This window comes from Haliotis rufescens, unplaced genomic scaffold (genome assembly GCF_023055435.1).
Source record: "Haliotis rufescens isolate VD_foot unplaced genomic scaffold, xgHalRufe1.0.p SCAF_85, whole genome shotgun sequence".
Classification (NCBI taxonomy): Eukaryota; Metazoa; Mollusca; class Gastropoda; order Lepetellida; family Haliotidae; genus Haliotis; species Haliotis rufescens.
In genome coordinates, this window is record NW_025964378.1 from 1,187,813 (window position 1) to 1,215,266 (window position 27,454).

Below are 27,454 nucleotides of genomic sequence, written 5' to 3' on the forward strand. Positions count from 1 at the left end.
AGAGGATGGTCAGTGTTTGGTAAAAGTGTTTTGTAAGAGTGGATGGTCAGTGTTTGGTAAAGGTGTTTTGTAAGAGTGGATGGTCAGTGTTTGGTAAAAGTGTATTGTAAGAGTGGAGGGTCAGTGTTTGGTAAAGTGTATTGTAAGAGTGGAGGGTCAGTGTTTGGTAAAAGTGTATTGGAAGAGCGGAGGGTCAGTGTTTGGTAAAGTGTATTTGAAGAGCGGAGGGTCAGTGTTTGGTAAAGGTGTATTGTAAGAATGGATTGTCAGTGTTTGGTAAAAGTGTATTGTAAGAGCAAATGGTCAGTTTTGCTGAGAGTGCTCATTTTTATGATAAAATAGATAATTGCCATATTTGAGCTGGCATATTGATGCAAAAAATTTGTTATTCCTTGTCATTATAAGACACTGGATAAAGAATTATTAAATAATTATAATTGTGGCATTATATTCAAGCCTCCATAATAAAACTTTTATTTTTTAATTTCTATGTACCTACATTGATTGAAAGGTCATGAGAATTAAATTTATATTCTGTGAATCAGTGTTGATATTAAACCATGTTGGTTCAAAGACAACATACCTTGTAACAACCTGCCATTTGTTGTTGTGATCAATACATCACAATCACTTGTTAAATGCGAAAGACGAAATATCAATTGGCAGACGAGGTCATTCTCCATAGGTAGATAACACTTAATTCAAATTTAATTATTACGATTACAAAGTGTGATGAAAAGGACGCAGACTGGAAAAGTATTGGTATTGTATCGACGTTACTGTCGTTGTTACACACTGTTTGACAAGGTATCAAGTTTTGTCAACACAGCTTGAATTTGCTTGTTGCTATTCCTGATTTGTGTTTCAAGCAAAGCATCTGTCCAAATCCTCGTAGGATTGACCATGAGCTTGACGCCATGGTGTTACCTCCCCCTAGCGGTCCGATTCTTTACATCGTTTCCAAACTTTGTTTCAAAGGAGACACGGAAGACATTCCCAAATATGCGCACTGTTTCTGTGTTTATGGGGTGGGGCTTGCCACTGGCATCTGATCACTACTCTGTGTTCCCTCAGACCCCAAAGCGTTTATCTTGTGTTTCGGCCTTGGATTGTTTTGGCAACAACTCTGTTTGCACTCTGGGTTTTCTTCCCCAAACTTTGTATGACAGGGCTGTGTGTGTTGTGTACACAAGAGTTGAAAATTCGATAAGCAAAACAATGCCCACATTGCTTTTGATGTGGCCTCAGGAGGTTTCTCTCAAACCAGATCTGCCAATGGGACCATGTCTCAGTGGTGATCCAATCTGCAGGCGGGGACCAAGGGTTAGGAACACAGATTTTCATTTCGAAACCTACCTGGAACGTTTGGATTTCTGAATTCTGTGCAGATGTGAAGTCATTTTCGAAATACGAAAAAAAAAAGTGCCGCTGATGACTCTTTTGAGGTGTAAAGAAGTGGGATTACTGATGCACGCCTTAAGAGGCCAAGTTCAATTACATGTGCTCTCGACAGACAAGTGGAACGTATTTGATTACATCATGTGCTGTTTTCACATTCTCGTGATAATGATTTCACTAAATCTCATCGACACTGGATACTAAGTGACCTGAAGTTCGGATACAAATATTGGTGAAAATGTATCGAAACGACTATTACCCTGAACCGTACCACACTGGGCTCCACCCTCATCACCTCATGTACCCCACAGCAGAGGATTATGGGTACTCCCCACCCAGCATGCATATGCATGAGGAGAACATGCATGTTCCGTTGTATATGAATGATCATTATGGTAAGTATATAAGCTTCCGATTTCGGCAAGCTTGTAACGCTTTGTTCTACAAAAAACATTTATATGACCTTAGTGTTTGATAAGCATGTGGTTACCCTGGTCTTTTGTGTCGCCATCTTGGTTATAATACTAAAAGTATCCATTATGGAATTGGATGAAGACTTATTGACTTTTTAAAGGTTTTCAAGAATGGAGTCATGTATTCGACCCTTGTTGCGCTAAGAAATATTGTCGTGTCTAAAAGATCTATTTTGGTCAGTCAGGGCTTTTAACAGTTCAAATTTACAATGTGCCTCGTTATGAAAGCTTTATGGGAAAGTATGTCAGAAGCCATTATGAAGTAGAATGACAATGACATGATTATAGGCGACAGGATGTTCAAGGTGTCGGATGGCAGTGTTGAGGATAGATGTACCTCTAACAGCATCAGCAACATGTAATGGCTCTATCATGTATTTACACCATTTTTCATCCTGTATGAATTAAAATGCTTTTCTATCTCATGATCTTTTCTTTCGATCTCTTCATTAGATATTTATGGAAAGATGGAGATCACATATGAATTACGGTTTCAAATGATCATGTTACTTTTTGCTGCTGCTCCGTTTAAAAAAATGAGATGAAATTGTTTTTCAGAAAATATGGTACCATTAGGCTTCCTGACATGTAGCTCTAATGCCTTTTTAAGAAATCTTAGAAATGTACTTAACATCCTCATTAATGTATGAGATTAACCTACAGCTATGTTATTAAGTATACTGTGAGGGTGTCAAGGGGTCCAACACACTATGCAGTGTGTGCAGAGTTATGTTCCCTAGATGTGCCAGGATCCACTGGTACATCCCACATTTGCCCTGATTAAGACCCTTGGTTTGTCAGCAACAGGACCCATGCTTGTGGGTTTCACAAAAGTTGAAACACCTAATATCGTTGCCACTTTAGATGTCCCTTCAACATTATGCTGACACAATGTGACAGAATGGAAATTCTTTTCGATGTGTTAAACTTAAGTCCTCTCTCATATGCTTGGTAACCTGATACTGGTAACAATTTGTGAATATATATAATTTCAAAGAGAGTGAATAATCATTTTACAAATTAGGGGAATGAGGATATGTATAAAAATATAGTGTGTGGCTCTGATTATATTGAGATTAAAATTTTATACTTATGATGATGTTGTTTTTCTTAAAGCATTTTTTATTTATGAAATAAAAACCACGAGTTGTTTATTTCTTATATGAGATATCAACATTATGTACATCATCTTTAAGGATGATGATAAAATGTAGGAGCTTTAAAAATATTTACCCATATTTAAATAATGATGACTCCATCAAAAGAATCCGACCCCGGCAATGTCAGACAAGTCAATTTTTTGCACAGGTGGGTATTCTCCCATATTCTCACAATCCTTAAATTGTGTCCATAACCTGTATCTTTTCTCCCATTGCCAATTTCATGTCTCTCCCCAGGGTTTTACCTTGACTTACAAAAGTGGGGGTTCAGAGGATCCCCAATAATTAATGTTAAGGGTCCTTGCCGCCAATATGAGGGCACTGTAAAGTAAAAAGATGCTGTAGTGTACTGTACGTTTAGAGCCTGGAATGAATCAATGATCATGTGGACAGTGGTCATGATTGATGGGTGAAATAACAGACACCCATAACTGCTCTTGATGCGCTGTAGTTATTATGATTATAATTGTGCGTCCCAAGGGATGCAGGATATATATTTTTCTGCGTCCGTTCTCTCTATTTATTCGTACTGGACACACATTTGTGCGTCATGTAAAACCCTGCTCCCGCTTTTGGATGTGATCGTTCGGCCACTGCGTTTATCTGCTTTGCCCAGCTTAGTATAATACATTCGTGAGGAACAATTTATTACACTCCCCTCTAAAAAATAGCGTTGTCCAATATACGACGTCATCAAGTTGCGAGCGCATGTTCGAATCTCCAGAATTGACGCCATGATGGAACAATGTTTTATCGCGAAATAAACCATGCTTCGTTCTTCATTGTTGTTTGCGATTTATCGTGTCTTTTATACAAGAATATTGTATCAAACAGCACTCTAAAGCAACAGTTACCGTGGTTACATTTTTCTTGTGTTCGGTGAAAATAAAAGTAACAGGTGTGGTGTCATGCGCATGCAATCATTTTGTTGAAAAAGGAATATTATGTCAGAAGATTAAAACGCACCTATATTTACTTTTTGCTTGAGATGTAATTCATAAACAATTTTGAATTGTGACTATTAATATTTTTGGGTATCATTGAAAGTATTAAAAATTACATTTGTAATATTTTTTAAGTAAGAAATACATCCCTGCATCACTTACATTAATTGACATTAATATCATATGTGTAAACAATTTACAAAAATGTTTTCATACATTTAGCACAAATTTCAGAAATTTGCCAAGTATATTATGAAATATTTTTAACATATCTTTATTACAATAGGCCTTATCTTTTGAGTAAATGAAAGAAAAGAACACTTGAATATAATTTAAATTATTTTGTTTGGGAAATTGTTTTTGCTTACTCCAAGAATCAAGTGTTTCTATTTGAGGCCATTTTTTATGCAAAAACATTGACTAATTTTGAATGATAGTTCTTTTTGTGACACTTATAATAATCATCCACAAGTTCATGAACACAAACCAAAAACTGAATTGGCAAGAAACTACAGAAACAAATATGACAAATTACTTTATCTTACCTCCATATTAGAATATTGTGATCTGATTGATTTACATGGCCTTGATAAAATACCATGCATCACGCCTGGGAGGGATATAGAATCCTGAGTGGGAAAATAAATCCCCATATACCCTACCACGAAGAATACAGACTGCACATGAGCAGGAACAGTAAAGCCCTTATGCCTTGTTATAAATCAGAAAGCCGCACGCTGCTAACAAGTCAGTGAAAGCCAGGTGACAGGGCACAAGCTAACCTCGGCTCAACAGATATTTCCAATTTTGGTTTTCTTTAGTTCTTTTACAATGACAGATTGAAACAAGTCAGCAAGATTAATTCATTATAGCAGTATCACTTGGGGTACATTTGGTTTTATGCGTCCCTCGTAAAGTTTGATACCACTTGCCAGTTCAGCTCGTATAAAACCTAATGCAGGATGCGTAAAACCACATATAACCCAAGCGAGACTGATACAACTTAGATAGAGGTTATTTCATGTGTTGAGTGAAATATCATGTTTCATCGGGTGACAATGGGAAAGGAGATATTTTCATGAATGGCATAGCCACGTGTCACGAAAATTCTTTATCGTACGTTTAGATATGATTATATACAAATCAACTTCAAAAAAAATATTCTTAAAGTCTATGAGACCGTTGCTGGAAGCGAACAAATACATGCTGGTCAAGTAACAAAAATGGCACTTTGCGAAACGAAAGTCTCGATTGACCAGTTAAATATGAAATGTACAGTTTATAACGAAACATTTTCAAGAGAATAACAAACGGCAAGAAGTGATATTTACTCCATAAATGAACATCTGTCAATATTTTGCCTTGTCAATGTGGAACTAACGTAAAATGGAAGTCATCAGTTTGTTCTTAGCCCAAACACTTACGGTTAAGGGAGACAATTTGCGGGGAGGTAGCTCTTGTATAACACAGGTCCGTCAAAGTGCAGTGAAATATCAAGTGTTATGTTCGATGCAATGAAAATATCACTTTTCTCAACTTCAGAAAACTCTGACTAAAGTATATAATAAATCATGCTATTCATACCTGTATTCTGGAACTGGTGCTCCTCTTGTACAGTGAACACCATATTTGGTAAGAGCATTCTCCCTCTTTGACATAACTGGTCTCCAAATTCTGTCTTCTGTATCAAAACACACTTTCAGTGTACATGAACTACATAAAATGGTCCAAAATCCTGTATTGAAATAAATTGGTATGGCCAGTTCTTAGATCAGACCTAGAACTGCAAGCTATTTATGATATCAATACATTTAATAAAAGAGAGTATTTGAATTATAAATTTAAAATTGAAACTAACAAATCACGGATCGGATAGTTCTAGAAAAAGTTGATTGCAGTGATGACAGATTTCCTAATATTTATGATTTCAAATCATTCTTACACAGTATATTAATTTTAGAAATTGAAACTAACATACCAATCCTTAGATCAGATAGTTCTAGAAAAGCAAGCCAGTAAGCGAGGGATTGTGCTTGCACGAACATTCCATACACTCTGTAGAAAAATCAATGATCGTCACACCAAGCCCTTGTTGCCATCAAAGTGGGGATCATGAGAACAGGTGGACGACACTGTTGCACATCACAGAGGAAATCAAGCTGAGAAGTTGTTAACAGGAAAACACAACAATCTCACAGCGTACTCCAACCATATCCTATGTGACCACAACTAATGTCAGCATCGCGTCTTTGTAGTGAACGCCATGTGGTTTGCATGATAGACAGAAGACACTGTTGCACATCACAGAGGAAGTCAAGCTGAGATGTTGCTGATGGGAAAATATAGCTTCCTTATAATGTTCTTAAACCATGTGATCGTGTAGAAAACTATGTGACCAAAACTACTGTCATGTGCAGCAGGGCCTGTTGTGAATGGCTATGTGTTTGCCTTGAACTGTTGCAAGACAGTAACAAAGACTGATACCAGGTCTCATCTTGGAATTGGAATCAGAAATTATGGCACCAAATGGCTCCTAGATGTGGGTTTTCTTTCATGTGGGTGGTGAGGATAATTTGAAAGTCTCCCTACCTTCATCGAAGTAAAGAATGACAGGGCTATGGTTTTCTAGCTGGATTTGGGTCCATATGTTTCCTGTCGCCAGTTTCACGATGTGATGCTGACTTTGAACATTCCCACATGTGGATATGTTATTTAAACATTCAACAATTCAATATTGGAGGATATATCAAGTTTTCAGCATGAATCTTGACGTGTTTCTTGGTCCATTGACAGTCGGTAGCGATATGGTGATGAACGTACTCAGTGACCAGTTTGATGACAAATCTACGGGTAAGTCTCCAATACAGCTACATACCCTTGGCGAAGGATTTATGGGAAATGGAATGCTAGATTAGTACTCGTACATTTCTAAAAGACCTTTCACTTATCACAAGGCCAAAAAGAATAATTTATCATTCCACTTTAATTCCAATTTGATTTTTCTCCACCTTGTTCAAAAAGACTTTTCTTTTCAAAATTTATTCCCATGTTTGAAGATTCAGTTATAAGTTCTGAGGGAGTGAGGTCTATTTTACAACACTGTTTACCACAACTCAACCATGGCAGGTACAGAGTTTTCACACTGTGTAACCATGCTGGAACTTGTACTGGGCTTCAGTGTGACAACAAATGTTTGAACTTCATGACCCTTAATTTTGAAGACACTGACACAGGGCATAATAAGTATAATCAGGTTTTGGGAAATCCTGATAAGTGTTGACATTTATTCATGTGCCACCATAAACTGTGTGGTCTTTTCATAGACCTTGGATCTGATGTAAAGAAATAGGTTTGCTGGCAGTGATGCCTAAGGGTGAGCTATTAAGTTGAAAGACAGTGGGGAGGGGGGGGGGGGGGGGGGGCACGGGTGGCCGAGTCGTCTAAGGTGCTGCATTTCACTGTGCAGAGTTGCGTCCCTTGAGGCCGCCAGAAACCTATGATTGTGGGTTCGAATCCTGGTTTTAGGGTTGTCAGCACCATACCCGTGCTCGTGGGTTTCACCAAAGTGGTAAGCGTCTGAAACCTGCATCACTTCGGGCTTTCCTCCCACATTAAGCTGGCATGCCGTGATATAACTGGAATACTGTTAAAAGCGGTGCTAAACCCAACTCACTCACTCACTCACTGAAAGACAGTGGAAATATTTCTTGATGCAATTATTGAAACAAACAGCAGATCCAGAGATCAGACATTTAATTAACTCTCAGACAATGACAGTATTGCCAAAGTAATCCCAGATTAGTGCAAAAGTCCTGAGCTATTGCCTGGTAATTCACATGATGGTATTAGTGGCCATCAATCATACATTGGCTTCATCACATGACTTGACTGGGAGAAGTAATGATGGGAGTTGATGGAATTGGTTGCCATGATGAAAGTGTGGCTTGTTTGTCTGATTAAGGGATGAGAGTGTTTGTGAATTGATCTCTTCTCTTTGGATAGGGTAAAAGAGAGTCAGTATTCTATTTTCTTCTGATTTAGTGAGAGAAAAAGTATCTATATCCCTCTGATGGTGAGAGAGAATATCTTTTTTCCTCTGGTGGAGAGAAAGTATCTTTCTTCCTCTGGTGGAGAGAAAGAGTATCTATTTTTCTCTGATCGAGAAAGAGTATCTTTCCTCCTCTGATGGAGAGAGAAAGTATCTTTCTTCCTCTGATGGAGAAAGACAAAATCCCTTCTTCATCTGATGGAGAGAAATTATCTTTCCTCCTCTGATGGAGAGAGAAAGTATCTTTCTTCCTCTGATGGAGAAAGACAAAATCTCTTCTTCATCTGATGGAGAGAAATTATCTTTCCTCCTCTGATGGAGTGAGAAAGAGTATCTTTCTTCCTCTGGTGGAGAGAATCAGAATCTCTTCTTCCTCTGAGGGAGAGAAAGATTATTCTCCTCTGATGGTGAGAGTAATATGTATTCCTCTAACTGAAAATATGTTTTGTCTTCCTCTGATTGAGTATGAGAGAGAGAGGGAGAGAGAGAGAGAGATGTTTTCCTTCGATAGAGAGAATTATGATTTCCTCTGATTGAGAAAGAGAGAGAAAGAGTTATATCTTTCTTCCTTACATTAAGAAAGTCTATTCTGTCTTCTTCAGGATGGGAGACAAGGCTCAGATATTTTGTCTTTTCTCTTTCTTGAAGGTAGCGATATTATTATTATATATACAATACATAAAGACTCCTATTCCTTAATTTACGTAATTAAAAAGAACCCCAAGCAAACCTATTTTGTAAATTGTAACTTGATGACTGAGAGTGAGTAATTTGTGTTTAATGCCACTGTGACCTGTATCCAGTTATGTCACAGTGTGTCAACTTAATGGGGGAGGTCTTCAAAGCCGTAAGTGGTGCAGGTCTCAGATATTTACCACTTTGGAGAAACCCACGAGCCCGGGTATGGTGCTGACAGACTTACTCGTAGAAACATAATCAGAGTGAAACGGGATTCGAACCCACGATCATAGGTTCTGGCGTGCCCAAGGGACGCAACTCTACATGGCAATTGCAGCGCTTTAGACGACAGGGCCGCCGTGCCCCTGATGACTGATATGTACTATCAGAAAATAGTATTGAACAATTCATCTTCATGCCAATAAAGATCCAGGGTAGAATAGGTCTTCAGCAACCCACGCTTGCCGTAAATGGTGACTATGCTTGTCGTAAGAGGCAACTAACGGGATTGGGTGGTCAGGCTCGCTGACTTGGTTCATGCATGTCATCGATCCTAATTGTGTGGATCGTTGCTCATGATATTAAGCACTGGATTGTCTGGTTCCAGACTCGATTATGTACAGACCGCCGTCATATAGCTGGAATAATGCTGAGTGTGGGATTAAACAAAAAACCACACCAATCCAATCCTTTTAATAATTGAAACACATCTCTTCATATATAAAGCACAGAAACCCTGCTCCCTGTATATTATGTAGGATGTTACAGCGATACCATACCATACCATACCATACCATACCATACCATACTTACGCTGTGAAATCGGCCAGATTAACTAACAACCCGGAACATATTGGTGTTTCCAGGAAGATCGATCGTCTGGCAGGCACAATTTAGGTATCAGTTGAGTCCTCACAAATGAGGTTTCACTATATACTCTGAAAAGAAGGATCCAGAATAACAAGGGTTAGGTGTATATGGGTTATGGCTACAGTAACGGAGTCTTGTCATGAGTGTGTCACTATGGATACTAGATGATCCTGCTCAAAAATGGATGGATGACATTGTTATGGAGTGACCTGACATGTTCAAATACACCGGTTTCTAGCTTCAATTACCAAAAAACTGTATTTCTGTTTTATATTTCCATAAATGATTTACTAAAGTCTTTATTTCCTATTACCGTATTCCACGTAATAAGCGCCCTACTCTAATAAACGCCCACTGCTATATTTGCTAATAAAAAATATAATATAAATATAAATTTTATATAAATAAATAAATATAAATATAAATAGTTTTCTAATAAGAGCCCCCTATTTCTAATTTTGAGAGCGCCCTGGGCGCTAATTACGTCAACTACAGTATTTTCTTTTTTCATAACCTTTTCATTGGAACTTAAACAGATGGGAATGAGTACTTCAAAGATCAAAGGGAATCTTTCTGACCCACAAGCCACACATGCCTGTGCATGTATAAGGTCCTTGAAAATATATCATGCAACATCATTATTTAAGAAATAAGTGATGAGTGGGAGTTGTTTATCATACAGTCAAATACTGGAGGGATGACAAACCATGAAGGGCAGTGTTTCATTGTACGAATAATATTGACCATGATCTGTTTATTTCTTATATGAAATCAACATTATATACAGCCTCTTTAAGGATGATGATTAAAATGTACAAGCTTTAAATATAATATATATATTTAACCTTATTTAAATAATGATGACTCCCTCAAAAGATTCCTGCCTTGGCAATGTCAGACAAGTCCATTTGATGCACAGGTGGGTATTTCCCGCATATTCTCACAATCCTCACATCGATTAAATGTAGCTTTTCTCCCAACACTGATTGGCATATATCTCCCGCTATTGGAAGCGATCGTTTGGCCATCGTGCTTATCTGCGTTGCCCCGCTACACCTATTGTGAACAACTCACTGGACACTCCCCCTCACAAACATAACATCCAATATACAACGTCATCAAGTTGCGAACACGTGTTCGAATCTACAGAAATGACGTCATGATAAAACAGTGTTTTATCGTTCTCCATTATTCTTTGCGATTTAGGGGGCACGGGTGGCCCAGTCGTCTAAGGCGCCGCAATTCGCTGTGCAGAGTTGCGTCCCTTGGGCTAGCCAGAAACCTATGATTGTGGGTTCGAATCCCGGTTCGCCCCGATTATGTTTCTAGGTTTGTCAGCACCATACCCGTGCTCGTGGGTTTCACCGAAGTGGTAAACGTCTGAGACCTGCATCATTCCGGGCTCTCCCCCCACATTAAGCTGACACGCTGGATACAAGTGGAATACTGTTAAAAGCGGCGTTAAACCAAACTCACTCACTCACTCTTTGCGATTTATCGGTTGGCTATCTCATATTGAGTATACATGCTTCAAAAGATATGCCAGACCCGTGATAAGCCTTGATGGTTAACCTCAGTTTTTCGGAGCCATATCAATGCAGCAATTTAGTCTACGTTCATGAGAGCTTCCTTTGACATTGAACTGACACGTGGTGTAATAATGTTTGAAGTGGCTCAAAACCCAACTGACTTACTCGCTTGCATGTACTCATTGCTCAGGTTTATCAGGAAATTAATATGCGTGCCAACTCCCGTACCATTAAGTTTAATAGGAGTAGCCCCACCCTTGAAATTTAAAAACACTGTCTACTTAATCTGAAAACAATTACACAAAGAATGTAAACTTATGTAGAATATACAACGAAACAGTGCAGGGTTTTGAAAGTTTCATTTTCACAAAAATGTTTAACTTCTCATGCTTAAAGTCAACAGCATGAAATGGCAAATTCGTATATTCAAATGAGCTGGGTCAGGTCATGCCTTGAAAACTGTGAAGGTTTCAAGAATTGCATCATGAGAGTTATTAGGTTATTTGACAAGATTACCAAGATCAAACACACCGAAGTCAGCGAGCCTGACCACCTATCCCGTTAGTCGCCTCTTACGACAAGCATAGTCGCCTTTTACTGCAAGCATGGGCTGCTGAAGACCTATTCTAACGGATCCTCACACCAATGGGGGGTACGGGTGGCCCAGTTGTCTAAGTCGCTGTGATTCGTTATGCGTCCCTTGGGCTCACCAGAAACCTATGAATGTGGCTTGGAATCCCGGTTTGCCCCAACTATGTTTCAAGGTTTGTCAGCACCATACTTGTACTCGTGGGTTTCACCGAAGTGGTAAACGTCTGAGACCTGCATTATAAACTTCGGGCTTTCCTCCCACATTAAGCTGACATGCCGTGATATAACTGGAATACTGTTAAAATTGGCGTTAAACCCAACTCACTCACTCACTCACACCAATGACTGGCTTAGTCAACAATCCCAACCTGAAAACATTTGATGCGGCACCAAGAGAGAAAGACCAAATATAATTAAATTAAATTGTTTATTGGGAGCTTTAGTATGTGATTTGTGTCTTGTATTCACTCCTCCCCTCCCAAGGGCAACACACTTGGAATCCTTCTATTCTCAGTCTGACATATAAGGTCATAGAATGTTTGCTTCACTTGCACACAGGGACTATCCTTATATCCTTATGGCTTCTTTAAAGGAAGTAGTACATTAATACCACTCCCCATGCCATTTGGACATAGTGCCTTCAGGAGGCGTATAGTAACTAGTTTACTGTCATGGTTGTGCCATGTTTTTCATCACCAGCTCGTAGAAGATGAAGGCGTGTCACGAGGGGATGTTGATGATGCCTCTGCTCCTCCTCATCAGATCGATCATTTGAATTGTAGGGATTTTGAGCTGGGATCTCTTTGTGAGATTAAAACAAAATCCATATTTTAACCTTTAGGTTTCTTTGACCAACGTAATTTGTCTTTTTCATTAATATGAAACAGACATGGGAGGAATAAATGTTATGACAATATTACAAATTATAAGATGCAAATAAACATGTTTTCAGTCAAAAACAGCATTTATTTATTTATTTTTGCCCCTGTTAAATATAAGGCAAGCACGTTTCTTCACCAGGAGTAAATTTAAGTACTTTTACGTCTTTCCATAGGTGTGATTTTGTTGTTCAGGATAAACACTGTCCATGTTCTATAATTATGATACAGCTTACCAAAGAAATTTTGAGTTGTATATGCTGACCATTATGATTTGGGCATTATAACTATGATTTCGAGCCTAAAATTGTGTTATCACACTTGTCCTCATGCAAATTGTGATTTCTGTCGTTGTTTTTCCCCGGATTATTTACATGCATAAAATATCACCGAGCAAATTGTTAGGTTTGGTTTGGTTTCCTGTTTAATGCCGCACTCAGCAGTATTCCAGCTATATGATGGTGGTCTGTAAATAATCAAGTCTGGACCAGACAATCCAGTGATTAATATCATGAGCATTGATCCACGTGATTGGGATCGATGATATGCATCAACCAAGTCAGCGAGCCTGACCACCCGATCCCATTAATCGCCTCAGACTTACGACAAGCATAGTCACGTTTTACGGCAAGCATGGGCTGCTGGAGACCTATTTTACCCTGGATCTTCACGGGTCAACAAATTGTTGATGCACTAGTGACGTGAAGCATTCTTCAGCGAGATCACGCTGTCATTTTTTAATGACCCCCATACTTCAATTCACAGCATTAATATATCCATTACTTAGTGATATGAGGGTATCAGCTTGTCAAAGACATATCAATCTTGAATGCCTCAGTGGTCTAGTGGTAGAGTATCCCCCCTGACAGTGGAACATCTGGGTTCGATCCCCAGAAACAAGGTCTGGTCGGCTCAGAGTCAGTATATGTATAGCTGCTTGAACTGGTCCGTACTCATGCCAATTTTATAATTCTAGCCCACAGAATTGGGTATTCATGTTAAACTGGGGCATGGTATTTTGGTGGGCTTGCACTTTAAAAAGAAATGACATTAGTCCGGATTAGTACAAGCAGCCACACACACATGGCATGCATGTCACTATATAAGTGCCATAATCTTTGACGTGACATTAAATGTAATTTCCTTACCTCACCCCACAATCTGCTGTTTTGTTAAGCCTGTCATGCTGCTAAATCATTAAAGTGAGTTCTTGTTTGTTGTACTCATTGTCACTATGGAAAGATGAAGTTGGCAAAATTTAAAGGGCCTCAACAATTTATAAATGTTTTAACAGTTTATTTGAGGTTAGTTTCCTAAACATTGCTAAAGAAACTTAAAAATAACATAAAACATATTTGAAATGAGCTTAAATTCTGAAAAAATATATCTGTCGTACTTAAACAGTTCAGGCTGTCAGCATAAAACCACGAAATTTATCTTTCAGCATATTTTTTCACCAAAATAATATTCTAATAAGAGCCCCCTGTTCCTAATTTTGAGAACGCCCTGGGCGCTTATTACGTCAAATACGGTATTTTGAATCAATGTCATCTTTTTAGATACAAAATTGAGTGAAGACTGATAAGTAAAATATGAAAGTTAATGGTACGGTGTTGCCACATTATATATATCTACTTGTTCACTTACATGTCAAAGACCTAAAGTAAGTGCTTGAGGGAAGGGAGGAAAACCATAGGGGGACGTCTTTTACCATATAGGACTGAGATTTAGTGCCATTTGGAATTCAAAATGTTGTTGCCTGGGAAACCACAAGGTGTTGGAATCTGAAACATTGTTTGTTGCTACACAGTGGGAGTCATATTTGTTAAAAAAAAAACACCTGTTGAAGCAAATGGCAGAAATTCTAAATCTTCAAAAATATTTCCAGAAACAACAAGGCCCAGAGAGCTGAAACTTTATAAAGATTTGTAGAACAATAATGTGTCTTGAATTTATTTCTTGCAGAAAAAATTTGTATTTAAATTTAAAGGATATTTTTCAGTATTTTTACAAATATGAAACTGGTTTTTAAACGTCATCAGCTACCCTGGAGAAATATGTTAATATCAGAAAGTTAATTACCAAATGTAATAATCATTATTTTCTTGCCAAACAGTGCTCTTTTAAGTTTACAGAACATTTGATTGAGATTATGGTGTTTTCTCAAACCAAACAGCCATGTAGCCACACTTTCCCATGGTGATGGGAACAGATGTCAATACATATATTAAGCTCCCTGTGCATGTATCTTGTGAGACACAACACTCCATAGAATTATACGTTTCTTCCATATTCTCATCTTGTTTTACTGATATTCTTTATCACACTGCAAGGTAATTACATATGTCATTTTGATATGAATAACATTTACCTGTGTTTGTTTCCAGAGTACCTGCCTCACTCACTCCAGGGGGCACCAGTGTACCCGTGTCCTGTACCTGCTTTCGCCTCACCGGACACGAAGCGGGTCAAGGCCAACCAATCCAAGAAAATGGATCAACGGAAAAGAAAAGGGTCAATGATTGAGTAAGTCTACTGAAACACATTTGTTATTGTTGTTGAAGGGCACTGCATTTGTTGTTGAGGGCACCACAATTGTTGTTGAAGGGCACCAGATCTGTTGTTGAAGGGCACCAGATCTGTTGGTGAAGGGCACCAGATCTGTTTGTGAAGGGCACCAGATCTGTTGGTAAGGGGGCACCAGATCTGTTGTTATAGGGCACCAGATCTGTTGTTGAAGGGCACCAGATCTGTTGGTAAGGGGGCACCACAATTGTTGTTAAAGGGCACCAGATCTGTTGGTGAAGGGCACCAAATCTGTTGGTGAGGGGGCACCACAATTGTTGTTAAAGGGCACCAGATCTGTTGGTAAGGGGGCACCACAATTGTTGTTAAATTGCACCAAATCTGTTGGTGAGGGGGCACCACAATTGTTGTTAAAGGGCACCAGATCTGTTGGTGAAGGGCACCAGATCTGTTGGTAAGGGGGCACCACAATTGTTGTTAAAGGGCACCAAATCTGTTGGTGAAGGGCACCACAATTGTTGTTAAAGGGCACCAGATCTGTTGGTGAAGGGCACCAGATCTGTTGGTGAAGGGGCTCCACAATTGTTGTTAAAGGGCACCAGATCTGTTGGTGAAGGGCACCACATGTGTTGTTGAAGGGGCACCACAATTGTTGTTAAAGCGCACCAGATCTGTTGGTGAAGGGCACCAAATCTGTTGGTGAGGGGGCACCACAATTGTTGTTAAAGGGCACCAGATCTGTTGGTGAAGGGGCACCACAATTGTTGTTAAATTGCACCAAATCTGTTGGTGAGGGGGCACCACAATTGTTGTTAAAGGGCACCAGATCTGTTGGTGAAGGGCACCAGATCTGTTGGTAAGGGGGCACCACAATTGTTGTTAAATTGCACCAAATCTGTTGGTGAGGGGGCACCACAATTGTTGTTAAAGGGCACCAGATCTGTTGGTGAAGGGCACCAGATCTGTTGGTGAAGGGCACCAGATCTGTTGGTGAAGGGCACCAGATCTGTTGGTAAGGGGGCACCACAATTGTTGTTAAAGGGCACCAAATCTGTTGGTGAAGGGCACCAGATCTGTTGGTGAAGGGGCTCCACAATTGTTGTTAAAGGGCACCAGATCTGTTGGTGAAGGGGCACCACATGTGTTGTTGAAGGGCATTGGTGGCCCAGTGGGTTAAGGTGCCACTATTTGCTCAGCAGAATAACCCCCATTTTATGACCCTTTGCTCACTGGTGTTCATGGCTTTACCAAAGTGGTAAACATCTCCAGCTTTTTGAGGTTTCCTCACACAATAACAGTGTTACTGCTGGCTTTTGAAACTGCCAGTCCACTGGGTGAGGCCTGGCAACTCTAAGAATTACCAATCCCCCCTACCTTTGTCAGTCTTTCAACAATAAAAAAAACGTAAGTAAATTACCTGGTTTTATTTCTTTCAACATCATGTTCAATACAATGATGAAATCTCTGAAGTAACTTAGCTAGATGTGCACGTCATTCACACAAATGAATGTTGCTGATGTTTCGTTAAAAAACAAAGATTTATGAGGTACTTTATTTGCCGGTCCACAGGGATTGGCAGCCACATGAGTTACCGATCCAAGGCTAATTTTACCGGTAAAAAAAATGGTAATTACCGGTAAACAGGAACACTGAATAAGCAGACACGCCATGATGTTACTGAAATATGGCTCATATTGAAGTAAGACATGCTGCTTTTGATGACAACTATTACAGTGGATGGATATGACACAAATAATAATAATAATAATAATAATATTATTATTATAATTTGTGCATTTTTATTACGCCAAATTCCATTCACTAAGTGGATGCTCGTAGCGCTACACTACACATCTACTGCTACAAATCATATTACTGTAATTAACGTGATAGCATTTTGAAGGGGCCTTTTTTAATTTTTGGAATGTGTCATATTCTGCATAAGAGTGGAGATGATAATTACTTTAATAGTGATACATGTTCCTACCAGCTGAATACAGTAGATCCCTGTTCATCCGTACACTGTAAACCATCCAAAGGATTAGCTTTCGGGACATCTGTTTAAATATGTAAGGAGCATACCCATGAATGACTCAGTATTCGAGGAGAGGCACCGAAGGCCCCGTCGTCTAAGGCGCTGCGATTTGCTGTGCAGAAGTGGTAAACGTCTGAGACCTGCATCACTTTCGGTTTTCCTCCCACATTAAGCTGACACGCCGTGATATAACTGGAATACTGTTACAAGCGGCATTAAACCCAACTCACTCACTCAGTATTCCAGGAAGTTAATAAGTCATTTCAGTGTGGATGTCACATACCAGCTTTTCAGTGAGAGTTATCTTTCCTGTTTAGAGTTGTCCACCCTGTCTGTCTGCTGCCAAGCCAGTACTCCAGATAATGCTCTGTTCTAGCCTTGGCTACTATACATATCTTTGAAGAATCAAGACTTGCTTTCAGAATAGCCAAGAGTGGGTGAGTGAGTGAATATGGTTCAATGCCGCTTTTAGCTCACTCACTCACTCACTCACTCACTCACTCACTCACTCACTCACTCACTCACTCACTCACTCACTCACTCACTCACTCACTCACTCAGTCACTCACTCACTCCAGTAGTTTTATTTTCTGTAAAATAGTAGCAGGTGTAATAAAGGCAATAGAACATATGGATTATCCAATAGGCAAAATATCCCCTCAAACTACTTTGGGGGTTGTCAATTGTGACATTTCTTTTTTAATTTGAAAAATGACAGAGTTCATCTGTCAGACATGAAACACTTGATACATGGTATCAGTTGGATGACATTAAGTGGATGAGTATACACAGACACACTTATCAGTTAACAAACTGACTTGTGTTGATCAATAAAATTAACTTAACCAGTTCAAGCTGATAGTAAGGTACATCAGGTTGTGTGTTGCCAAGTGATCTTCAGTCTGGACAACAAGGTGAACTGAAGGTTAAAGTCAACTTATTTGTCTTGATTTGTAAGAAAGGTGACTACATCAGACTAATAACCTAAATGTCTGTACATCTCCACATGTTAAATCACAAATATAACAATAATCTTTGAGATGGTTCATTTACAGCAGGCTTGCTGTCTGATATCACAAATGGCAGTCTATCCTTAGGGACACAATCTTTGTTCATGACGTCATTCGGAGAGCAAACTGGTTCGTCAGTTTTCGATTTGTCAATTTTTCCACGTTTCAGAAGTTATATTCTTAAGCCGTCTTCAGAAGAAGCTTTTATGCTGTTAGTTTACAGTCAGAAATATGCATGTTGACCATATCCTCAGTTAGTTGTTGTAACATGAGAGGTAGAGTACAAAAACACTTGGCTGAAAGTATCCCTATGTCCACAGCGTTAGTCCTTGCCAAACTGCCCAGTAGTTAAGGTATCCTGAGGACAGGTAGAAATTTGCCATTTTTAGGGTGAGTGAGTGAGTGTGTGAGTGAGTTTGGTTTTACGAGTGGACAGGCCTAGTGGTTAAAGCGTTCGCTCGTCACGCTGAAGACCCAGGTTCCATTCCCGACATGGGTACAATGTGTGAAGCTCATTTCTGGTGTCTCCCGCCGTGATATTGCTGGAATATTGCTAAATAGCAGTGTAAAACCAAACTAGCTGACTCACTTTTCCATGGTGAAAATGTCCCGTTCTCTGAGAATTGATTTGAGTACTTGTTCACAACACATTTTTAAGGCAGTACAGAAAGGCTGTGTAGCCGCTGAACAAATGGCTTAATTCCTGCCGCACATACAGTCTGCCCCACCCGGAAATAAAGCCCTTGTTACTTCATACCATATATCTGTATTGTCATGTCTTCAGTAATGCAGATGTACAGTGTTATTTTCATAAACATCCTATTCATCACACATTTCAAGTAAACTTTTTCTGACCTTAGTAGCTGTCATTATATTGGTGCTCTTGACACCGCCCCCACATGCTGTGCCCATCTGCATCTCTGAGCTCCCTGTATCGGAGGCTAGTCTGGGGTTCAAGTTCTAGATTCAATTTGATTTTGACCTGTTTTTTGTTCACCGGTCCCTGTATTCCACGATTCTGCAGTCATGGAATATATTCTGCAGAAATACCCAATCAGTGCAGAAATGTACCTATCTTGTAGAAAATCACATTTTGTGCAGAACTCGTGCAGAATTCTGCATTTGGCAGCTGCAGAAATCATCAAATATACTGCAGAATTGTAACATGTGAGTGGAAAGCTGGTTTTAAACATGTGAACGGATATATATTTCATTTTGAAGTGAAGTTGATTTTTCTATTATTGCTGACTGAAAGTGCATGTCTATTTTTACACTAGTTATCTCCAGATTCTCTTCAATAAGGTATTATGCCGATATGTTTATCATAAAGCCTGCCAAACAGGTGCAAAATTATGAAATTCACAAACACTAAGCTTAAGAGTTTGCAGAAATGTGTGCAAAATGTTCAAAATTTGGTTGCAGAATTTGCAAACATTGACCACAGAATTTTGATATTTTGGCTGCGGAATACAGCAGGGACTGATGCATTGTCACCACCAAACTTATCAATGGGTTTGATTTACCTCACACTCTTCAACTCATTACCATATCTACCAATTAATCAACCAGATCTTAACTCAGTAATCATGAAAAATGCAAACTGAGTCATTTTTTCTATGTTCTCAAATTATATTTGATATTTTTTTCCCCGAAGCCCTCAAACTATTACCTTCTTGGTGGCTTATCCTTGAATTACCAAATCAGTTAAAGGCACAAAATGAATTGAACTTGTACCTCTTAGAATAAAGTATATTTGATTCTAATCTAACATAAAGATCACTTTATTTTGGAGTAAGGTGCATCCATACCTTTCAGTGAGCATCACCACTTGATAGTGTTTCAAATACACATTTATGATATACTGTATTTGACGAAATAAGCGCCCACGGCGATATTTGCTAATATATTGGCTAGTGAACAATCCCAATCAGCACCCCTTCCGATTGATCAATGTACACAAGACTTATTTATTTGTGTATGATACGCACTCGTGTGTTATATGCACCCTTAGTTATGGGCAATTAAATTCTTGAAAAATATATCTGTCGTATGTAAACATTTCAAGCTGATACCATAAACCACGAAAATTACGATCTTTCAACTCAAAATATTCTAATAAGCGCCCCCTATTTCTAATTTTGAGAGCGCCCTGGGTGCTTATTACGTTGAATACGGTAGTTGAAATTGTACAATGGATGTTTAGCTAAGATGTTCTTGATTCGGAAAGGGTTTTGTCGCTGATATTTTGCATTTCTAATTTGGGCAATATAATTTTTCATGAACTGAAACAGGTTTATTTAATCAGCTACAATAGCTGGTCCATGATTAAGTCTTGAAAAGGAAAGGTCAATAATATTATCCCCCGGTGCACTACCTTTCGAAATAATACTTCAAACTAAAGAAGATTTTTAATTAATTTTGACCATATGCCTTTGTGCCCCTGGCAATGTCCCTCCTGCACCATCATTCAAGCAGCATGAACTTTTCTCATTACCAAGCCTCATGTTTCTGTGTCTATGATTGATGAAGATGCAGCAACAAACACCGTGGCTCTAATCTGTCAATAGACGTAGACGTCATTTATTCACAGTGAGGTGGCAGTAAAATAAAATTATTTTTTGAAAGAAAACATTATTTGTCATTTTGTAAAATTGATGTATATATTCAAAACATTTGTGTGTAATGGCTGTCATTTTCAAAAATGACATTTTTGCCATACTTCTGCTATTTCTTCATATATTACATTGAAACATATGGTATTTTGTTGTTTAAATTTTTAGCCCTATTAACATTTTACCTTCACAAGGATTTGGGTGGGAATCAGATATCCTTTGTTTCAAGCATGTCAGCTGCAACAAAATATTTTACATTTCTTTACAAAAATATGAACCATTTGAAAAGTAGTCATGAAAGATTTCAAGTGTTTAGAAAATGTTTAACTTGATACCAGAAAATGGGCACGTGTTCACATTCCATAAGTATTTGGTTTTTAAGGTTTGTAGTATGCTCAGTGCTACACACATGGCTGCTAAAGCAAACAGACTTTTTCTAAATGTACACTTGCAGAAAGAGAGGTGATACCCATGAAATCTATAAGTAGTAGAGTTGCCTCCCTTTGTCGTGCCATGCATTGCTGATCATGTGTTCAGATGCCATATTTGTCCTGATTACGATCCTTGATTTGTCAACTGTGTATGCATGTTCATGGGTTTTCCCAACTCCCTGTTCATTCATAGTAATGCATACAGAGAATGCAAATATACTCTTACAAGCATATAATACAAACTGCCTCATGGTCTACAAAGACCGCCTCAGTGGTCTAGCGGTAGAGCGTGGGCAGAGAGCGAAAGGTCCAGTGTTCGATCCCCGTCCGCGTCATACCAAAAGATGTTAAAAGATGGTACTTGTTGTTACCCTGTCTGGCACTCGGCATTAAGGGTCTAAAACAAGGACTGGTCGGCTCGGAGTCAGTATACTGTGTCTGAGTGGGGTATTCATGTTAAACTGCGGCACGGTATCTCAGTGAGCTAGCACTATAAATCAGCATCAGTCCGGACTAGTACAAGCACCCACAAAAACACACACACATGAACGTCGCTAGATAAGTGAAATAATCTTGGACGCGACATTAAACACCATTTCACCTCAACTCACCTCACCTCACCTCAACCTCACCTCACCTCACCTCACCTCACCTCATGGTCTACATCTTTCCGAGGCAAGGGAGTTAACTGACTCCAAAAGTCCAGTTTCCACCCTTGCCGAACTAGGCTGGAAATTCTGGGCTCGATCATAGGGCCCCCAGTGGCTATTACGAGTTATGTCCCATCTATGTCCCTCCCATTGACCAATCAGATTCCATCTCTAAAATAACTTGCATTTTCTCCAAACACATTGGTGGTGCCCATTCAAGATGATCTGATTGATAATCAATATCTATATTGGTGGTACACATGCTTTGCAAATCCTGCAGTCGACTGAAATCTGCAAGTTGAAATTCACGTTTACGAATAGGATGTCTAGTTTGTTACTCGATTTTGATTGGACTTTGCATAGACTCGTTAGTCCAGCCAAAATGTAACTGGAATTCCGGCCTAGTTCGGCAAGGGTGGAAACTGGACTTTTATAGTCAGTTAACTCCCTTGCCTCGGGAAAATGTGTGGCCTAGTGGATAGAGCATCTGCTCAAAGACAGACAGACAGAATTTATTAAAGTTTCCCCCTATTAAAAATACAGTATTATAGATATACAACATATAAGAGGTTGGGCCACTTATTATATGGTATTATGCACGCACTCACACACAAAATAAATATTATATACAATTATATATGATAGATTAACTTTTTTGTAAACACATTATGTCAGGTTTTGGCAGTCCAAGTGCATAAAACGTTGCAAGATCATATAAAGGCAGTTTTGTATATCACAAAGTTCATCAAAACCTTGGTTCACATGACAGCATTCTGGTATAAAAGTTTAAAACACTTATCTTCTTCAAACGAAGGTTGGTGGTTTGATCCCTGGCTACGTCATACGAAAAGACTTTAAAAGATGTTACTTGTAGTTGCCCTGCCTGGTACTCCGCATTAAAATAAAACAAGTAGTCAGTCGGCTTGGAGTCAGTATACTGTATCTGAGTAAAGTATCCATGTTAAAATTTAGCATAGTATTTCAGTGCGCTAGCACTATAAAACCACCTTTTGTCCATTACGTCACTCATTTAATACAGTATGAAATATCAGTTGGATAATAAATGCACGTTTGAAAACTTATACGGGGGTGAGGTGAAATGGGATTAAATGTTGCTTTCAAAGTTATAAATACTGAACAATAATATCAGGGATCATGAAATATTTTTAGATTCCATACACATTTAAAGAAACTTAGCTTCACTACCAAAAAATATTCTCCAAAATATTTATGATCACTAAGTATTTTGTTCAGTATAGCAATGTTCTAAACTAAGAACAAACAAGCGCCCACAAATGCTGGCAGAATCACGTACAAATATCTTGACATCAATCACTAACAAATGGGTCATGCATCCTTGACCGCCTTTAAACAGATGTGTTATATAGCATAAGTGACATTGAAAGACGCCTGATGAGTTATATGTTACTTGTGACATTGGAGCAAGGCAGATGGTTAAAGGCACTGACACAGTAGCCGAGGCTATGACATTTCCTTGAGTCTTGATACTTCTCCCCTAATTGCAGAAACGACTCTTTCAAATGTTTTTATTCCTCGGATGAGTATGAAATTGACCTGATGCTGTTCCATGACATTTTCTGATGCTATGAGTGATCGTTAGATTGCTTACTATTTTGTTTTGTAAATGATACGTTGAAGCTGTTCTTTCCTTGAGATGTGATCGTGTCAAATGAACAAACAGCATTGTTGCTTTCTCTGTGCTAGACAAATACCGGTATGTCTTTGGTACATTGTCTTCTGAACCATTTATCACTTTATTACATGTTCTATGTTCAAGCAGGCAGCAACTGTAATATGAACTGTATTATTATCTTCCCCCAGCGCCCCCCCACCCCCCACCCCCATGAAGGAATGGGTGCTGTCCTTCCGTCCGTCCGTCATGTTTCCTTTCCGGAGCAAAACTAAAAAGAAACCATGAAAGATATCTTAATCAAACTTGGCACATAGATAGGTCTAGTGGTGAACTGGTGCCTTTTGATAGTTTGGGATTTTGGGAAAATTTAATTTTTGAGTTTCCATTGCAGTGACTTTGACTTGACTGAAAATGGCGGTAGTGCTCATTTCTGGAGCAAATCTGGAAAACTGTACAATATTTCTTCACCAAACTTGGCACATAGATAGGTCTTGTGGTAAACTGGTGCCTTTTGATAGATTGGGATTTTTAAAAAAAATTGTTTTCGACTTTCCATAGCAACTGCTTTGGCTCAAACTGAAAATGGCGATAATGCTCGTTTCTGGAAAACTGTACAATATTTCTTGCCTTGCACACAACTGGACATGTCATATTGGCAAGGGATATGAGTATTTCATGCTTGTTTCATATGTAACATGTAAGAGAGCAGCTGTAGTATATCTGTATTATTCCATCTTCAGTATGTATGACAGCAGCTGTAATATAACTGTATTATTCCATCTTCAACATGTATGACAACAGCTGTAATATAACTATTATTCCATCTTCAACATGTATGACAACAGCTGTAATATAACTGTATTATTCCATCTTCAACATGTATGACAGCAGCTGTAATATAACTGTATTATTCCATCTTCAGTATGTATGACAGCAGCTGTAATATAACTATTATTCCATCTTCAACATGTATGACAGCAGCTGTAATATGACTGTATTATTCCATCTTCAACATGTATGACAGCAGCTGTAATATAACTGTATTATTCCATCTTCAACATGTATGACAGCAGCTGTAATATAACTGTATTATTCCATCTTCAGTATGTATGACAGCAGCTGTAATATGACTGTATTATTCCATCTTCAACATGTATGACAGCAGCTGTAATATAACTGTATTATTCCATCTTCAACATGTATGACAGCAGCTGTAATATAACTGTATTATTCCATCTTCAGTATGTATGACAGCAGCTGTAATATAACTGTATTATTCCATCTTCAACATGTATGACAGCAGCTGTAATATGACTGTATTATTCCATCTTCAACATGTATGACAGCAGCTGTAATATAACTGTATTATTCCATCTTCAACATGTATGACAGCAGCTGTAATATAACTGTATTATTCCATCTTCAGTATGTATGACAGCAGCTGTAATATAACTGTATTATTCCATCTTCAACATGTATGACAGCAGCTGTAATATAACTGTATTATTCCATATTCAGTATGTATGACAGCAGCTGTAATATAACTATTATTCCATCTTCCAGTATGTATGACAGCAGCTGCGATGAAGACAATGACTCACAAGATATGTATTCCAGTAGTGATGCTGGGAGCTCACGGAAATATCAGAGGTAACCCTTAGACTCTTGATCCTGGATCTGTTCCTACCCCCCTTGCTCCTTCACCCACCCACCTGCCCAAAACGCCCATCTGCCCATCCGCCGATCCACCCACCCACCCATGAAACTTTGGGTTCCTGGTATAAGTGATACAACAATTGGCATTAACCATTATCTTGACAATGATGCCATTCACATTTTATTATTAAGGAGAGGACTGATTGGATTTCAATTTTTTTATTTTTTTTTATTTCTGTGTATTGTTAAAGTACATGTACTAGTACTTTATCTAACATAAACATCTTCTTTAGAAATTTTCTAATTCTTTGTTCTATTTTCTGTGATTTTCTTTAATGAAAAAGTTATAAGATAGCATATACTTGGACAATGTTGCCATTTAATATTTATGAATAACTAGCATAAAGAGTTTCTAAAGTATGTCCACATGTTGGATATTTTTCTTTATGAGGGTCAAGTCTTGGATTGTAATGGGGGCATGGGTGGCCAAGTCGTCGAAGGTGCAGCAATTCGCTGTTCAGAGTTGCATCCCTTAGGTGTGCCAGGAGCCTTAATGATCATTGGTTCGAATCTCAGAATCACCCCAAATCTATTTCTAGGTTTGAAAACACTTATAATACCATACCCATGTTTGTTGTAAACATCTAAAACCTGCTTTCCTCCCACATCAAGCTGACACGACGTGCCATAACTGAAATACTGTTTAACTCACAATTTAACTTAAGTTCCATCTCACGATTATTCCACACATATTTCATTTCATAGGCCCACCGCGCCCTATTGAAAAGCAGCTGGAAAAGAAAATTTAAATATAATTTTTTTAAATTTTATTATGTCTCCCACTAGTAATATAGCCCCTCTAATGCGCTATTATAAGGGTAGCGCTATTTTTCAGGGCATTATCATTTGCAGAAGCCTGAGGTCTTCCATTAACGGCCTAACGAAGGAGGGCAGTTGAAAAGACCGAGGGCTTCTGCAAATGATAATGCCCTGAAAAATAGCGTCACCGTTATTATAGCTAAAATGGATTTGTTATCAAATAAAAAGAAACAACAATACCAGTTTTGAAACATTTACTGCAATCAACACGAATGTCACTGACCCACTTTTACAAATATGGAAACGTCATGGAACAAACCAGATGACTTCACTATTAAACGTGATGTCGCCTATCCCTATCCCTATGATGTCACCTAACAATGGGCGTGATAATGGCTCGTCGTCAAGCAATATGAGGGCATTATCAAGTTACAGTGGCCCGCTGATTTCTGATAACATGAGGGCGGTTTAGTGATAATTCTATCCATTTTAGCTATAGAAAATGTTGGATATGAATTCCATGTCTACAGTGATCCAGCTGCAGTTTTAACTCCATGACAGAATGCCATTTATATAAATAAATATATGGTTGACATTGCTATTTATTTTTATTATCCCCCGCCCAACAAAGTTGGCGGGGGATATAGAAACGGGCTCCGTCCGTCCGTCTTCTTTTTTTAACAATTTCCATGACAAGTTCCACCTTGGTTAAAAAAGGTTAGGGTTTGTTTAGATTTAATTATGTCATAAATTCTGCAACAGGGGCGGGGGATATAGCCACGTTAGTGGCAAACTCTTGTTTAAATTTCGACCAACCTTGAGTGGAAAAGCTGAAATAAATTCGTGAAACATTAAATTAAGAAAGAGTGGCCTTAACATGGGAAGGTGCAGAGTGAAACTTTTCGATCCAACATTTCTGGTAAAATTCATATTTCATTCACTCACGAACTTAACATTTCAGACAAAACCACAGCGAGATTGAGAAACGTCGACGTGATAAGATGAACTCGTATATTACCGAGCTGTCATCCATGATCCCCATGTGCAGCGCCATGAACCGCAAGCTGGACAAGCTCACCGTACTTCGGATGGCAGTCCAGCACATGAAGTCACTGCGCGGTGAGGACGGAAAATTGATGTTTTTGTTTTCCTGCTGTATGCTACATTATTCACGACGTCTCTAGGCTACAGTTACTGTAGTAAAGGGAGTCATGTTGTATGAAGGAGGTAAACTTCTACAGTACTACAGTGACACTTTTGCCACACACTGCCTCCGTGGCCTAGTGGTGGAGCGTCTGCCCGGAGAGTGGAAGGTCAGAAGTTCGATCCCCCTGTGTCGTATAAAAAAACGTGAAGAAATGGTACTTGTTGTTACCCTGCCTTGAGCTCGGCATTAAGGGGCTAAAACAAGGACTGAGTGTGTCTGAGTGGGGTATTCATGTTAACTGCGGCATGGCATCTCAGTGGGCTAGCATTAAATACAAGCAGACAC

General features: G+C 38.8%; 1 protein-coding gene across 4 annotated transcripts in view; it reads left to right on the forward strand.

Annotated features, from left to right (window-relative positions):
• LOC124146908 (protein cycle-like) overlaps positions 1-27,454 on the forward strand; it is a 126,609-nt gene that overhangs the window by 51,357 nt on the left and 47,798 nt on the right. For 2 of the 4 annotated variants that reach the window (XM_046517462.2, XM_046517463.2), the window contains exons 1-4: positions 6,072-6,825; positions 14,957-15,095; positions 25,051-25,137; positions 26,924-27,081. In XM_046517462.2, coding sequence (XP_046373418.2) covers positions 6,681-6,825; positions 14,957-15,095; positions 25,051-25,137; positions 26,924-27,081 — 529 coding nt within the window. In that variant the 5' untranslated portion in view covers positions 6,072-6,680. Of the gene's footprint in view, positions 1-6,071; positions 6,826-14,956; positions 15,096-25,050; positions 25,138-26,923; positions 27,082-27,454 lie in introns of those variants that run through there. The other 2 variants (XM_046517464.2, XM_046517465.2) reach the window with 1 other exon arrangement.